Source organism: Leguminivora glycinivorella, chromosome 26 (genome assembly GCF_023078275.1).
Source record: "Leguminivora glycinivorella isolate SPB_JAAS2020 chromosome 26, LegGlyc_1.1, whole genome shotgun sequence".
In the NCBI taxonomy this organism is placed as follows: domain Eukaryota; kingdom Metazoa; phylum Arthropoda; class Insecta; order Lepidoptera; family Tortricidae; genus Leguminivora; species Leguminivora glycinivorella.
In genome coordinates this window covers 3,623,050-3,640,989 of record NC_062996.1, presented here as the reverse complement: position 1 = coordinate 3,640,989, position 17,940 = coordinate 3,623,050, and the positions used below count along the sequence as shown (strand labels likewise).

At 37.5% G+C, this 17,940-nt stretch overlaps 2 protein-coding genes across 2 annotated transcripts; one reads left to right on the top strand and one right to left on the bottom strand.

Annotated features, from left to right (window-relative positions):
- The first annotated feature begins 1,280 nt into the window (after positions 1–1,280).
- Positions 1,281–9,879, top strand: LOC125240091 (zinc finger protein ZFP2-like). The gene is made up of 5 exons (XM_048147937.1): positions 1,281–1,468; positions 5,694–5,829; positions 6,648–6,701; positions 7,147–7,209; positions 8,139–9,879. Exons 1-5 carry the CDS (start codon positions 1,340–1,342, stop codon positions 9,332–9,334), a joined length of 1,578 nt encoding a protein of 525 aa, XP_048003894.1. The 5' UTR covers positions 1,281–1,339; the 3' UTR covers positions 9,335–9,879.
- Positions 9,880–10,676: 797 nt separating this feature from the next.
- Positions 10,677–15,086, bottom strand: LOC125239618 (gastrula zinc finger protein XlCGF57.1-like). Its single transcript, XM_048147231.1, has 5 exons — positions 14,752–15,086; positions 13,578–13,713; positions 13,163–13,216; positions 12,512–12,568; positions 10,677–12,405 (listed from the first exon to the last, which is right to left on the bottom strand). The coding sequence occupies exons 1-5, from the start codon at positions 14,878–14,880 to the stop codon at positions 10,817–10,819; spliced, it is 1,965 nt and encodes a 654-aa protein (XP_048003188.1). The 5' UTR covers positions 14,881–15,086; the 3' UTR covers positions 10,677–10,816.
- Between the last annotated feature and the right edge of the window lie 2,854 nt (positions 15,087–17,940).

Below are 17,940 nucleotides of genomic sequence, written 5' to 3'. Positions count from 1 at the left end.
AACACAAGCCTTCTTCGGCTTACCGTGGGACTCAGTCAATCTGTGTAAAAATGTCCTTATAATATTTTTATTTTATTATTTATGTGGTACCTAGTAGGAGCACGATTCCTAAACATGGCCCATTTACATGGTGCGTAACTCGTATGCGTTTTCATTGGTGTTCTGAATTGTACGTTTTTTTTATTATTATAAACTGGCCTGTGATTGACCTTAATCGCACCTGATGGTAAGTGACGACAAGGCCGAAGTTGTAGCTCACTGGTTCAGTAATAGCCTATTCACTCTTGACTTGAATACCTACACCCAGCCCAGATCGGCACAAGCCTAATAGACAAGACATCAGATTTTTACTATTAGCACAGAATATATAATAGTACAAGTACAGAAGGCCCACTGCTTTGATGTTCCCGAAATGCCGCCTTTTTAAATACCTATAAAATTCTTACAAAGAAACGAGCTGCACGTGCGCGGCGTCCGGTGATAGGGTTACCAATGGATCCAAACGAATTAATACTCACATAAAATGTTATACTATTATATTCAAGTCTTAGGTACTTTCTAGGTATATATGCTGTAGTTATATATTTTTGTTCAAGTTCCAACATCACAAGCCTTATTGAACTTTTCCGTGGGACTTGATCGATAGTAGATCTGGGTAAGAATGTCTTATGGCATTTATTTTATTCAATATGTCTATTTAACTAAGTATTATTAGCTATTCCACACGCGGACATCGCTTAAAAAAACCTCACGACGTAAAGTAACAGTAGAAAGTGCGAACGTGCATTCCGTCAGAACGCGCGCCACCCCTGAGTAGGCCGCGAACTCGCGGCCGCCAGGATGTACTTGTAGCGCGGCGATAGAATCGCGGAGTGAGCCGCCCCTGCTATTAGTGATGCTACTGCAGATGGGCTAGTTTGTCAAATCAAAACTTGCCAAGTTTTTACCATTATCTCTGTCATCTAGAAAGTTAAGTAGGCCATGGTTATATTTTCAACTTGCCGACTTTTTCTATTGTCTAAAATGGACTAAATCATCAACAGAAACTTGGCACACAAACTTGGCTATCAATAGTAGAGGTACAGTTACAATATTTGTAACTATCTTTTTGTAAATAAATATTTGTGTTTTTATAGTAGAGGTACAGCACTACAGTTATAAAAAAAAACTTCACATTGTCTATAATGTCTATGACTATGTCAAATTTGTTGTATATTTTCTGTCTAATTTTAATATTTCTGCATGAAATTCATCATTAGATGTATTTAATATATATTATAAAGTTCCAGTAGTATTAAGCTGTTTGTGACCCATTGTCAGTGCATTTATATATTTGGCAATGGAGCAGTTACATTCATGTACTTGCTGCCTGGTGCGGCCGCCGGAAAAGGGCCTTAAGATTATGTATAAACATCTCGACAAAACAGAGGTATATTACGACATGCTGAGAGACTGCTTCGATATTAATGTAAGTAAACAATTACACAATAAATTGTACACAGTATTATAAGAATAAATACCACAGACATTTCGCTGCCGCTTACTGACATCCTATTTCTATGGTAAATACGGACTAACTAATATTTGTAGTATCTTCTTCTTCTTCTCAGCATATTTGCGTCCACTGCTGAACATATGCCTCTTTCATGGATTTCCATTCTGTTCTATAAGCGGTGGTTCTGTGCCAGGTCGGCCCTGCCGTCTTTTTGATGTCGTCCGACCATCTGGCTCGTGGTTTCCCGTCACCTCGGCTTCCCAGTCTAGGTCTCCACAGCAATATTTGTACTATAACTGAGCGGACGGAGTTTTTGTGAAAATAGACGTGAAAAACGCTTTTAATTCGATCGATCGTGGTGCTCTGCTGGCGGCTGTGAAAAACGATTTGCCGGATATCTACAAATATATGTGGCAATGCTACGGAGCGCCGTCTAAATTGCTATTCGGAGAGTACATCATTTCTTCTAGCATGGGCTGCCAACAAGGGGACCCGCTTGGGCCAGCCATCTTTAGCCTTGTCATTCATCCAATCATATCAAATTTAAAATCAAAATTTAATTTATGGTATTTAGACGATGGGTCACTGGGAGGAGAGGCTTTAACAGTTTTAGAGGATTTAAAATTCATTATAGAGAAGTTTTCAGAAATCGGATTGTCACTTAATCCTGCAAAATGCGAAATCTTTATACCTGACAATCTTCCGAATGACAGGAAAAACGAAATTTTGTGCAATTTTAGTGCAGTTTTGCCGAATATTTCAAGCTGTTCAATCTCAACTCTCACCCTTTTAGGCTCACCAATTTTTAATGAATCTATTGCACCGGTCATTAACCACCATCTAAATTTATTTAACAGTAGGTCAGAATTTCTTTTCAAAATTAACCCTCATATGGTGCTGTTTATCATCCGCTTCTGCCTATTTACCCCGAAATTTATGTACTTGCTCCGTAGCTGCGCAATTTGGAAATATCCTTCAATTACTGAGTCCATTGACATTTCCCTTCAGGATACACTATCCAAAGTTTTAAATATATCGTTTGAGGATTTGAGTTCTCCCGATTAAATTTGATGGTCTTGGAATACGCACTTCGGCTAGTACCGCTTTACCTGCGTTTCTGTCTTCCGTATACGGCTCCCTGTCTCTCATCGGTGTCATTCTAAACCTTCCACAGATACTCGATGATGAGGTAGCGGGCCTTACGGAGGCCAGAGAAACATGGTGCCAGTCGTGCCCGAGTGCGGACATCCCAGACGCTAGGCACGTTCAGCGTGCTTGGGACGTCCCTTGTTTGGAAGCTGTTCATTCCTCGCTCCTTGAAAATACTCTGGACGATTTCGAGCGCGCCCGCACCCTGGCGGTTTCGGCCCCCGAGTCGGGCCATTGGTTACAGGCTCTCCCTTCCAAAACAATAGGCACTGTTTTGGACTCGAGCAGCCTAAGAATAGCCATTGGTTTGAGGCTTGGGTGCACAATATGTGTTCCACACACGTGTGCCTGCGGCAAAGGTGTGGATCAGCTGGGTCGCCATGGCCTCTCTTGCGTCAAAAGCGCCGGCCGTATATACCGCCACGGTACCATCAACGATTTAGTTCGTCGCGCGCTTGCTACCGTCTCTGTGCCTTCAATTTTGGAACCAGTGGGTATGGCGAGAGATGACGGCAAGCGTCCCGATGGAGTTACATTGGTGCCGTGGAAGTTAGGGAGAGCCCTGGTGTGGGACGCTACATGCGTTGACACCCTTGCAGGGTCCCACATTGGGGCAACCCGTATCCAGGCCGGTGGTGCGGCTGACCAGGCTCAGGTCCTTAAGCGCCGCAAATACTCGTCCTTGCATAAGGACTACGAGTTTGCGGCGCTCGCGGGGGAGACGCTGGGCCCTTGGTCGGCCAACATGAAGGCCTTTGTAAGAGCTCTGTCGACTCGGCTGGTGGACACCACAAGGGACCCGAGGGCTGGCGCGTATTTCTCGCAACGCATTGCCCTAGCAATACAGCGAGGAAACGCTGCCAGTGTAATTGGCACCATGCCGCAGGCGGAACAGCTGGAGGGGGTGTTTTTTTTATGATTGAGTTGTTGTATTTTTTTTATTGTATAAGTTTTTTTGATATATTTATAGTTTAAGTTAGTTTTAGTTTAATATTTATTATGTTTTAGCAGGGGCGGCTCACTCCGCGATTCTATCGCCGCGCTACAAGTACATCCTGGCGGCCGCGAGTTCGCGGCCTACTCAGGGGTGGCGCGCGTTCTGACGGAATGCACGTTCGCACTTTCTACTGTTACTTTACGTCGTGAGGTTTTTTAAGCGATGTCCGCGTGTGGAATAGCTAATAATACTTAGTTAAATAGACATATTGAATAAAATAAATGCCATAAGACATTCTTACCCAGATCTACTATCGATCAAGTCCCACGGAAAAGTTCAATAAGGCTTGTGATGTTGGAACTTGAACAAAAATATATAACTACAGCATATATACCTAGAAAGTACCTAAGACTTGAATATAATAGTATAACATTTTATGTGAGTATTAATTCGTTTGGATCCATTGGTAACCCTATCACCGGACGCCACGCACGTGCAGCTCGTTTCTTTGTAAGAATTTTATAGGTATTTAAAAAGGCGGCATTTCGGGAACATCAAAGCAGTGGGCCTTCTGTACTTGTACTATTATATATTCTGTGGTTTTAGTGTACTTTGTGTTATACAATATAAAATAAAATTGACTTATACTAAAAAAAAAAAAAAAAAAACTTAGTAAAATAAAAGCAACTTTAGATCTGAAAGATCTTTTACCATATTAAGTTTCATGATGAAATTCTACGCCCAATCCTGGCCTCAGGCTCACATTCAAACATGATGCTTTAGTTAGATCACATTTTTTTGTTGTATTTACATATTATTTTATTGCAATGTTGACATGTTAAAGGCCCTATGGCCTAATCTAATATAGGTTAAGTTAAGGCCTCAACCACATCTCAGCAATTCCCGTTTAGTTTGTACATTTGGATCACGTCTCCGATTTGGATAAAAATTGGTAGGCTGATAGAGTCCATGATGCTGAGCAAGATCCACTAGGTTTCCCAAAATGTCCTAGGTTGATTGTATGAAACTTTCCTTTTTTGTTACCGAAAATGTATAGAAATCTGGTAACAACAAAGGAAGGTTTCATACAAACTACATAGGACATTTTGGGAAACCTAGTGGATCTTGCTCAGCATCACGGACTCTATCAGCCTACCAATTTTTATCCAAATCGGAGACGTGATCCAAATGTACAAACTAAACGGGAATTGCTCATCTGACAAACACATCATCGTCACACAGCAGATGACTATGGAACTTCACATACAATAAAATTTAACAAACACCTTAACGGTGACAGAGGGTTTGATGCAACCCGCCCTAGGTATGTTATCTGTAGTGACATTTTAGAGTCTTTTACACCTCTGAAGTTTAATATTTTAGATTATTTAAGTTTGTATTTTTAACCCCCGACGCAAAAACGATGGGGTGTTATAAGTTTGATGTGTCTGTCTGTCTGTGTGTGTGTCTGTCTGTGGCATCGTAGCTCCCGAACGGATCAACCAATTTAGATTTAGTTTTTTTTTGTCTCAATGCTGAGTTAGTCGGGAGTGTTCTTAGCCATGTTTCATGAAAATCGGTCCACTATGTGTATGGTCGGGACTTTTTTCAAAATTTTAATTTTGTGGTTAAGTTATTATATATGATGTGTAGTTTTAAGATGTAATTAAATTAGACATTTTCTTTACATCTCATATTCATTTTAATAGCTTTCTATTTTAGTTGAATTCATATTATTCATTATAATCTTGAATAATGTTGACATGACATTGTAAAAGTGCTCCTGTGGCTTATTTGCTGAATAAATGTTTTGTACATCTATTTTTACCAATGTAAATCAGTCTTCATGCATAAATCTAGGAAGGAGAATTGGAACTATAAAAAAAAAAAAAATTATTCGTGTACCAAAAATAGCAGTTATAAACAGGCCATAAACTATATTAACACAAAATAGGGAGATCCTGTATCTCAGGCAGAAAAAATAACTTACAAACTAAAACAGGGAAATTATTTGATATCATGTGTATTCAACTAACTAAACTATGTTTCCATGGAGAAGTGAATGGCCACCTTCCTCTTTAGTAACTACTTTATTTTCATTTCAACTTCCAGCTCAGCATGGCAAATGAGGAGTGTGGCATCTGCGAGGTGTGTGTGGGACGGCTGCGGGACGCAACTGACTTCAAGCAGCAAGTGCAAAGCAGCCAGACAAAGCTGCAGGCAAGGCTTAAGAAAGGGGTAATGTCAAGTAAGTTACAACACAACATATTATCTGATCTCTTTGAGACCTATAAATGCAACCATGTAAGTTGTAACAAATGTTTTGATAAGTTTAAAGACCATGAACTACAAAAATGAAGAAAATCTGCCATAGAATTTATTTAGTTCTGTGGGCGCTAAGCTGAATTCCATGTCAGAACTATTTTAATCAGTGTCATCATCCTTTATTACCTAGGCAATGAAATATAACCATAGATTGAAATATAAGAAGACTATACCATCTCATACATTAAAATGCGACTGCCTAAGATCGCGCATACACCACACCACACATAGATGGCGCCACAAAAAAATTGTCTTGTAACTTTCGATTATACTTGTAGATAGCGTTAAGTGTCACTTTTGACATAGATTTATGGATCGAAAGTGACACTAAACGCCAATCTACAAATAATCGATGGCTACAAGGCATTTTTTGTGGCGCCATCTATGTGTGGTGTGATACACTAGCAGCTGATAGCTGATGCGTGTATATCACTGCACTTGTTTTTAAGTTACTGTTTATATTTTAGTTTTAAATGTTTATCAAGTCTGTTTTTGAAACTGTTCACTGAAGGAGCACTTATCACTGTTTCTGGTAGTTTATTCCACTCGCGTACGACACGGTTTGATAGGAATTGATTAGGATTGCTTGTGCTGGGAACGCGAGTAATTTAATTTATTCCCTTGGGAGAACAATTTTTCTATAACTCACCCTCCGCCTGCGCACATTTAAAGTGCGGGTGTGATGAAAAATATTTTAAAACTAAGTAAAAGCTATAATGTCAGGTATTTTTGTACCCACAGGTAACAAGATAGAAATCAAGGTGGAAAAAGCCCCTGAAGGTGAAACAATTATACGTGAGTATTATCCATGACAATTAAGTTGCTATTCTAGCTGTTTCTTGTATGCTTCATGGGCGAATCAACTTTCTGATCTGTCTCAAATCTGTCTACGTTTTTAATTTGATTGTAAAATTTCACCCTTTAATTGGATATTATACTTTTCCCTTTATGGTGTATGTATGTGCAATTGTGCATTCAAAACCCTGACTATTAAACCCAATATAGTGAATGGAAAAACAACCATAGGGAAGAAAAAGCCGTATTTTATGTCAGTCATGATGGTCATGAAATAATAGTACATCACGATACAAGTGCGTAAAAAAGGAAGTTCGAAACGAGTGACGATAAATTAAAACACGACCGAAGGGAGTGTTTTAAATCGACACGAGTTACGACACGTTAGGAAAAAAACACCATCTGTACTGAAAACGTATGTTTACAAGTGTTTTTTTTCCTCCAGGCGATATCAAGATGGAGAAGGCTGATGTCGAGATAGCAGATGACGACGATGAGTTCGCTTTAGGTACTGAATGTATAGTGCTAGAAAAATGCTGGACCTTTAGAAATAAAACTATGGAAACGGATTATATCGCGTATAATGAATTTACAATTCATCCGTCCGTGTAATCCGTGTCCATAGTTTTATTTCATGAGTAACTTTCGCGGTAACACAGAATATATAATAGTACAAGTACAGAAGGCCCACTGCTTTGATCTTCACAAAATGCCGCCTTTTTAAATGCCTAAAAAATTCTTACAAAGAAATGAGCCGCACGTGCGCAGCGTCGGACGATAGGGTTGCCTATGGATTAAAACGAATTAATACTCGGAACATTTTTTATATTATTATATTAAAGTTTCGGGTACTTTCTAAGTATATATGCTATTTATATATATTTGTTTAAGTCCCAAAATTACAAGCCTAATCCCAAAATCAATAGTAGGTCTGTGTTAGATTGTCCTATTTTATTCATGATGTTTATTTAACTAAGCATTATTAGCCATTCCACAAGCGGACATCGCATATGAACCTTAAAAAAAACTCGCGACGTAAAATAACATTAGAAAGAGCGAATGTGCGTTCCGTGAGAACGTGCGCCACCCTTGATTAGGCCGCGAACTCTCGGCCACCGGCATATACTTGTAGCGTGGCGATAAAATCGCGGAGTGAGCTGCCCCTGGCGGTAACCGAAGACAATATTAGGACCTTTAGAATTAAGCTCATACCTAATAGATAAAAATAAATAAATAAATATTATAGGACATTATTACACAGATTGACTGAGTCCCATGGAATATAAAACCAAAATTAACGTCCGGGCTCCTTTTATACACGCTAAGATGCAACACGCTTGTATGCAATGAAAACAATCCACCAACAACCATAATTTACTATTGCAAACGTCCTTGACTTTAGTTCGTTAAAGTAAAGGTTTTAATTTTTCTTTCCAGATTCAGTGGCTATACAAAACGGACCGACGACATCTACCACTACACAGCACAACCCCAGTCCTTCAGTGTCGAATTCGACCCTCACCGACCACGAGCATTCCCAGTCAACTTCAACCAGCCAATCGAAACGGCAAGCGTGTGACATATGCCAAAAAAAGTTCGCAGACCGATATCATCTAGCCATCCATCGCCGCTCACACACTGGAGAAAAGCCTTTCGCATGCAGCGTATGCGACAAAAGATTCATACAAAAAGCAACCTTAAATATTCATTACGCACTCCACCTGGGGAAGTTTAACTTCTCTTGCGAAGTATGTCACGAGAGATTCCTTCATAAAAACCAATACATCTTACACATGCGGATACACACTGGTGAAAAACCGTTCGCCTGTGATATATGCGATAAGAAATATAGACAAAAAGGCGAATTAACTATTCATAAAAGAAGTCATTTCAATACTGATACCGTGGACAAAAAGTATGCTTGCGACGTTTGTGGGAAACGATTTGCACTACAAGGGAATTTATTTAATCATAAAGAACGACACGAGAAAGAGGAAAAGGCAAAGAAAGAAGGGAAACAGAAGGATCCAAAACCATACGAGTGTGACATATGTTTCAAACGGTTTTCGTTGAAAGGTATTTTAAAAGTTCATAAAGAAATACACTCACAAGGACCCCCTTTAGAATGCGATGTGTGTCATAAGAAATTTCAGTTGAAGAGGTATTTAGAAAATCACATAAAAGTGCACGAAGAGACGAAGGAACACGCCTGTGAAATTTGTGGCCAACAATTTACACACAGGGCGAGTTTTAAACGTCATATTAGAAATCACACGGAAGAAAAACCCTTCGCCTGTGAAGTATGTCAGAAGCGATTTGATCGCTCTGCAACTTTACGAGACCACATGCTTATACATGCCGGGATTAAGCTACACACTTGTAAAGTATGTAATAAAGAATTTAGATTAAAGTCGACACTAGACATTCATATGCGACGATTGCACACCGACGAACGACCATATACCTGCGATGTGTGTCAAAAGGGGTTCCCTGAGCTATCCGCCTTAAAATACCATTATATGTCGCATACTGGAGAAAAGCCGTTCGGTTGTGAAATATGTCCAATGAAATTTGCTCGACGTTCTCATCTCAAAAGACATCTCACAAGTGTTCATAAAGAGACACTTTCCTAATTTGTTGTTAGCTATTACACAATGGGCATTTTTTGCACGTTTCCATTTTAGCTTACTATAGATATACAGTATAGTACCTCTAGTGGTATCGAGACGACGCTAATATTTAAGTGTTAGTCCTGGGTTCAACCCAAAATTTAATTTTGACAACCCTAGTAAGTGGAAAGGGACAAGACATTTAGCTTCCAAATTTAGGTTTTGTAGAAAATTGTGCTTGTATTGAGCATTTCGTCGTGTGACACGCAAAACTCTTTAATCATATAAAGTATTTGTCTTTTGTGTCGCTTAACTTCAAAACTGGGTAAATCCATTCTGCTATAAGGTTTATTATCTTTCTGATCATATTATGTTTTTTATATATTCAATCTTAAAGCAGAATGGTTTTACCCAGGTTTGAAGTTAAGCAACACATTTAATATTTAGTAATAAAGTTCACAAGTTTCATCTTGTGTTAATTCACGAGTTTTGCTTATCACTGGACGATGTTCACAAATCTCATGTTATTTGTTATGGCAACTATAATTCAATAAAAAATATTGTTTGCACTTCATGTTTTTATTTTTCTAACAGTTCCTTTGAAGTTAGATATGGTCAATGGTGTGATGGATATGCCTATATGTGCTCGAGTTGGGTTTTTTTTTTTTTTCAGTACAGATAGTGCTTTTTCCGCAGTAGTTCTCATAGTAGTACATTTTTGCCAGGTCAAAACTTCAAAAACGTCGTACGATACACGTGCGGAAAGGAAATTAGTAACTCATAGTCATAGTTTTCCGCATTTGTACCGTAATGTAATATTTCAAGCTTATAATTATTTCCAATAGTCCTGATTGTCAGTCAAATCTTGCAAATTAAATTTTGGCCTTCCTCCGACGAATCTGAAGATATTCACGTCTACTTATGTAGGTAAATCATATTATGGTACAGTCACCGTTATAAATAAGTGATGATTTCAGTACCTTGTCGCTTTAAATCGTTGGAAAATTTTGTATGGCATCTCAGACACGACGCTAAAGTGACAAGGTACATAAATCATCATTTATTTATTCCGGTAACTACCATGAGTACCATCAAGCTGATCTTATGATGGAGATAGGATGTGGTCACAGGATCTCAGTGATTAAACAACGCAAGCTATTTGCTTTCGTAACCTTTAATAAGTCATTTCTACTAATATTATAAATGGGCAAGTGTGTGTGCCTGTCTGATGTTTGTCCGTCTTTCACGGCAAAACGGAGCGACGAGTTGACGTGATTTTTTAAGTGGAGATAGTTGAAGGGATTTTGTCTCTTTCTAACCCCCCACTTCCCTAAAATGAGTAGCGGAAGTTTGTATGGAGCATTCTACAATTTTCGAATCAAAAGCGAGCGAAGCCGCGGGCAAAAGCTAGTAATTTTATAAAGAAAAGTTATATATCTTTTAATACATAGCAATTATTACAACAAAAAAAAATATTAAGTTTTTTGGAAGAATGTTACTCAAAATTCAGTAAGGATTATTATACTCTTTTAATTTAATAAACTTGGAAGGTTTCTCATGATGAACACTTATTAGGTGTTTCTTAACTCCATTATGGCGCTGAAATTTCTTATAGCATATTTCGCAGGCGTAGGGTCTTTCACCACTGTGTACTCGATAATGCGCCTTCAACTCAGCAAGTACCGGAAAAGCCTTTTTACAAACATTACAACAATGTGGCCTGATATCCGAATGCATTCGCCGAATATGAACCGTTAAGGCAGACTTGTGTCTAAACTGTTGGCCACATACTTCGCAAGCGTGCTGTTTAAAACTCTCGTGAACCTTCATGTGGTCTTCTAAATACTTCTTCATCCGAAATTTCTTTTGGCACACTTCGCATTCAAAAGGTTTGTCTTCATTGTGTATTTCTCTATGGTTTCTCAAGATACCTTTCGTTGAAAACCGTTTGCTACATATCTCGCACATAAACGTTTTGAGATCATCCTGTCTCCCTTCCTTGATAGCCTGTTCTGCCCTTTCTTTCTCAGCGTGTTTATTCATATGTTTACTTAACGTCCCTTGCAGTGCAAATCGTTTCCCACAAATATCGCAACAGAATTGTTTGTCCATTATTTGTTTATGTTGTACTAATAAATGACTCTTTAAGCCACATCTATATGGGAACTTTCTTTGGCATATCGCACAGGTATAAGGCTTTTCACCAGTGTGTACACGCATGTGTATGATCATAGCGTCTTTATGTAGAAATCGTTTATTACACACATCGCACTGAAACCTATAGTCATCAGAATGAATTCTCGCGTGAAGTCTTAAAGCGCTTTTTGATGTATATCTTTTACTGCATTCTTCACACTTAAATGGTTTCCCCCCAATGTGATCATACTTATGGATATCTAAAGCAGACTGCGACTTGAATTTTCTATCACAAGTTTCACAGGCGAATGGATAATCACCAGGATGATGTTTTAAATGAACATTTAAATACTTTTCTTCTGCGAATTGTTTTTTGCATATGTCACATGGAAAAAACTTAAGTTCTGTGATTAATTGATTTTTTAATTCTTCTACACACTCTGTTTTTATTGCTAACTCTCCGGGCTCTATGCAACTAGGATCATATTTCGAATGATTTTTCTTATGAACGGTTAAGTGTCCTTTTTGCTTGAATGTCTTGTTGCATATTTCACAAGAATACGGTCTTTCACCCGTGTGTATCCGCATATGTACCACCCATTGGTTTCTCTGCGTGAATTTCGTGTCACATTGTTCGCAAGAGAATTTGAACTTCCCGATGTGGTACGCGTAATGACTATTTAAGTGGCTTTTTTGTGCGAATCTTTTGTCGCATACATTGCACGAGTACGGTTTCTCGCCAGTGTGGGTGCGGCGGTGAATTATGAGTTTAGTTTTCGCGTTTGGGTTCTTGAATGTTTTGTGACATATGTCGCACTCGTGTTTACCGCGAGTTGAAATCGGAGCTGGTTCGACAGAATCGAGGTTGGTGAGGGTTGGATCTGATGCAGAAGAAACTCGGTCGGTTGGGGCAGGAACGGGTTGCGCTGAAGGCGCTGGAGGTCCGCCGTAAATTGCCACTGCAACGGTAAACAGTGATTACAACATCACAGCTGATGTTTCCAGCCTAGGTTCTAATAACCGATTAACGAACAAAGGGAAAATTCACTCATTATATGTACACACCTGACACAACCTCCCCGTCAGCCATCTCTACCTCGGATTTCTCCAGCTTGATGTCATCTGAAACAAAATAAATTTAGTAGGTACATTGGCCATTAACCAGAAATAGTGGAACTAAACGAGGGTGCGGTGTGCTGGTGACGGAAGGACCTACGGAACTAATTTGTTCCGTCTATTGTCTTTTGAGTCGTCCGCAACCAAAACTCTCTTTAGAACATTGCTGTGTTAAGTACACAGCAAAAAGGAGTGTACAAGTTTCTAATGGGTTGGCAACGTGCACGTGACTTTCTTTGAGTTACAGGCGTCCATAGGTGACGTGACGGTGAACGCTTTCCATCAGGCGGACCGTATACTTGTTTGCCACCGACATAGTATAAAAAAAGAATTAAATAGTTAGGTTTCAAAGTAATGGCACATATTATGACGCTTGCATCTAAAGGACTCTCCATTGATCCTGCATTAATACTAATATATGCAAGACATGTCCATCAGGGATATATAATATGTATGCATTCTTAGTAACCTGTTTACGCAAGGGTATCATGGTCAGAGTTACAGTACACTTTCATGCACACCTCACAAAGTTTATAATACCAATAATCATGCAAGCCTTACATACCTCCAGAGTAATTACTGTACAACTAATATACTTACTAGTGATACTTTCATCTGCAGATGCTTTCTCAAATTTGATTTTGAACTTGTCACCTGCAAACAAAAAAGATAGTTCAGGGCTAGTTAGAGTAGTTACTGTAGTTAGGCTTCACAGTCTTCACACTTAATCAAGAAAGATTAAATTCAAGAATTATGAAAATAAAGGAAAGGTTTTCGAAAAATGGTGGGTTTATATTTTTCAATCTTTTCAATGAATAATCATTTAGGTACTGACAAATAAACTGGCAAAAATAATCATTTTGCCAGTTTGTTTTATAACATGCCACAGACTGAATGAACTCAACCAAAACAGGGTAAGTTGATTAGCAATTGTTTTGTTCAAGTAAGGTTAAGTAGTTGCAAGGAATAATGGACACTAATGTACCACTAAAATATAGTATGTAGTGTATCTTACTGGCAGTAAGCACACCCTTGAGCCGAGCATGCAGCCGGGCCTGACTGCGCTGCACTTGCAGCTTGAAGTCACTCGCGTCCCGCAGCCGGCCCACGCACACCTCACAGATCCCACACTCGTCATTTCCAATGCCGAGCTACAAATCACAGAATGTTATCTTAAATTTGATGGCATGACGTATTATCATAACTAATTTAAGATAAAGTTATGACTGACATTTATTAGAAACTAACTTTTTCCCGTGGCTTCACCCGCATACTAAAATAATTCAAACTTTGGACCCCATTTCATCCCCTTAGGAGGTGAAGAAACCCTTGCTCCTCTACATCTTATAAGGAATCTAAATGACAAATTTGGAATCTCTAGAATCAGCAGTTTCGGCTGTGCGCTGATATGTCTGTCAGTCAGTCAGTTTCTTATTTTATATATTTAGATTAAGTATTTACTGAATTACAGTTCTCTTACAGAGAACAACAACTCTAAAGTTATTTTAGTTATTCGGTTTTTTTCTTCATGTATAATTTTTTTAGATGTACTTTGACACTTAGAGACTCTATACATCTCTAACATCTCTTATTAATAATCATAATAGCTTTGTACTTTGTATAATTTCTTGTGTTAATATTTTTTTTTATGAATACTTTTGCTTATTAAATTGTATCTTGTTTTTTTTTTAATGCATGTTAAATATAAGATGTAATGTTTTGAAAAGAAGTGGCCCGCCGAGTTTCTTGCCGGTCCCATAGTGGATACCCTCCTCCAACTGAGGGGGGACTGAAATCTTCTCGAGGCTGAGGCGTAGGGTTAGAGCCGGCGTAGTTTTATTTGACGTTCATAAGCGCATTGTAATATGCCTACTTGGAAATAAATATTTCATTTCATTTCATTTCATTTCAGTAAAACTAGCACTATTTCAATTACCTTAAAATTTCTCTGAAATTAGAAACAAACCATTGAATGTGGTATAATAACTTGTATGCTGTGGAACTTGTACTGTTCTAAGTCTTCAGTAGTACCTATTTTTTTTTAAAGGATTTAATTTTTTATTTAAATAAATCGACCTACCTTACCTTTACCTAAATTAACAAATAAATTACTAATATTCAAATCTATAGTAGTATACTAAGAGCACTTAAGCAACAACGGCAAAGAATCACAAGTTAATTGTACTTACATTTATATCGAAACAGTCTTTCAGCATTTCATAATAAATCTCAGTTTTGCCGAGATGTTTATATAACGTCCTGAGGCCCTTCTCCGGAGGCCGCACCAAGCAACAACTACATGAGTGCAGCTCTTCCATATTTATTTCTTCTATTTATTAAACTTAACACATGATCTAACAGTATAACATCAAAGCACTTATGGAGTAATTAAAATGTTAATGTAAGTCTTCCAATATGCTACTTATAATTCATATGAAACACTGGCAAATGGTTTACAAACCCAAAAATTCATATAATGTATACTTTAAGACTTATGCAGTTCTTTGTTAAAAAAATAGCGGATTTGTAGCTACATATCGATCAGAAAAATTCTCTAAAGAGTAATATTAGTATATAGAGATTCTCTCGCAATCCGTCCAATCCAGTTTGACAGCTTGTTTTTTTTCTAATGTGTCATGTAGTGCTGCACCAAGTAATTTGCCAAGTTATTCCAATAACATGCCAAGTCAAGCGATACAGTTTTATGGAAAGAATTGTTTCTGTGTAAGTTGTATGTAAGGAAATTACCGAAAACAAAATTCTTTATTTCGCTAAAATGACTGATTTACGAATAAATTAGCATTAAAACATAATAAAGGTGTTGTCTCCAAAGAGCATCAAATCACTACGTTTTGGTTGTCTCTAAGCCGCCAACGCACCTGTTTCGGGTCTCCATTTCGATGATAACTTACCATTAGGGGGCTTTCTGCCTCCTATCTCATAGTTTCATATGTTGTCTATAGTACCTAGCACAAACTACTAAGAGTACCTAGTAGTTGAGCTCTGATGAAAAGGATGGGAATAAAGGTTATAGTGGAATAATTGCTTGGCCAAATAAAATGTCATTTATATTTCAGAAATGTATATTTCGTATCTGAAACCCTATTGCACTTAAGCAGACAACAGTTAATCTGTACCTTTATATATTGTTTTAATGGTTTCTAAGATAATAATTATACACTTTATCAGCAGTTCTCGAAAAGTTTGTACAAAAATTAAGGAAAAAGTTAAATTTGTTTTTATTATTCCTATTTTGTTACCAAGGTTTTTTTGATGAATTGAGATTTTAGTAAGTTTTATTTCGTCATTAAGGTTCTCTAGTATCTATATTTTCTTAATTATAACAATTCACCTGTATATATCTTACGAAAGTCGACTTATATTACTAAATGTTGGTAACAAAATAGGATCAATTAAAATTTGCTGACGTGGCTATGTACAAAGTTGCCGGGAACTGCTCTTATCCAGATCTGTTGAAGCCAAAAAAACAGAAACACTTTTATTATTGCATGTTTAAGTATATCTTCTTAAAACTAGTTCTTTTTAAATGTTTCAATATTGAACTTGTTATTTTAATATAGAAAACCAATAAAAGTAATAGATATATCTGTGACTTACTTTTATTGGTTTTCTGACCAACTTAACATTTTTAAAGCTTAGTTTAGCTAAGCCGCTAAGACACTTAAAACAATTTACATTGTGTACTTATAAATCATGTAACTATAACACGTTAAAACCGAGCAGCACATTTAAATAATGAATTAAGGGTGCGCGCCCACGGGCGACAAAGTTGCTCGGCGACTTTCGTATTTGTATGAAAAGTAGCGTCGCTTCGTGAGCGCACTTTCATACTAGGCCATGGTCGCAACAAAAAAGTCGCTGGCAAAAGTTGCCCGTGTGCGCGGTCTCTAAGTTTTTCGAGAATAGTGTGTACAGTCAACCAATTGGAACTCTAAGCCACTCTACAACCATGTCAAAATAACAAGCAGTGAGAGATTTCTTACAATCTGATTTATAACGTCACTATGACATAGTTCTACTGTCCTGCAGTTTGGCAGAAGATTTAATGTTGTTAAAAAAGGGTTTATTTTGAGAATAAACGATTTTTTTTTTACTGTGGCCTAGTGTTCCAATTGGTTGACTGTACCATAACGTGCTTAGAGACAAAAAAAACTTAATTGAAATAATTTGACCAAAACTGCCATAAAGATGACAAGGAATTTACAGATATTGTGTTAATTTTGACCACAATGATTGTAAGTTTTTACCCCCTTATTCATAAAGGTTCAATAAAGTTATCAAGCCGATAAAGTTCGTTTGTCCCTTTCTATCACACCAATACGTCGGAAATAAACAAACTTTATCGGCTTGATAACTTTAGTGAACGTATATGAATAAGGGGGTGTCTTCTTTTTTAAAGAGCTAGATTTTAAAGAGCAGAAAATTAGAGGTAAGTACAGCGGGGCAAATCTCGACTGGGGGGCAATCGTAACTAATCCATTTTTTCCATTATTACCCTATGATATTGAGTTCTACATGTATCTACTGAACCCGCCTACAACCGGTGGACACTTTATTATTTAATAATGCAAACATTGTGAAACATAGAAAAAATGGATCAGTTACATTTGTCCCCCAGTCGGGATTTGCCCCGCTGTACCTTACCTTATATTTAATAAAATCAATAATAGGATAACCTTTACAATATAAATTAATAATACCATAATTTGTGAATATAACTTATTGTAAAAATATAATTAATCTCAAAATTACAATCTCGAATAATATAAGTAAAAGTATTGCATTTGCAAAATATTTTTAAATTAATAAATATTCTTGCATATGTCCTAAGTAAGTAAGACGTAAGTAAGTCATATGTTCAAAAACATATTCAGCCGATTCGACTTAAATCTAAGGCCTGCGCCATCTTGCGGAATTTCACTAGAACTATTTTCTTCATAATAAACTGAACTGAACGCATACATAATAGTAACAGCGCCCTCTTGACAATAATAGATTTCTGGTCAGACTTTAGTTGTAATGTAAATGTAAACTATTTAACATCGAAGCATTTAAAAGCTTTAAAATAATTAAAATATAGTTATTGCTTAAGACTAGTCTAGGAGACATCTAGAGTTGAAACAATTGCAATATGAAAAGTGTAACATTATATGTCGTATTTAAAAATATTGGGCACAGAGCAAGCGTCCGCAGTATGCGTCGCGCTCGCGACACGTAATGGCGGGGTTGCTACTCTTGAAAGATCCTCGGAAATGGATCGAAACATGTCGAACGTTATATCGACTTAACACGTGAGTAACCCGTTTAAAATATTTTTTATTATGTTTGAGTCTCACGGGAGTTTTATAGTTAAAATT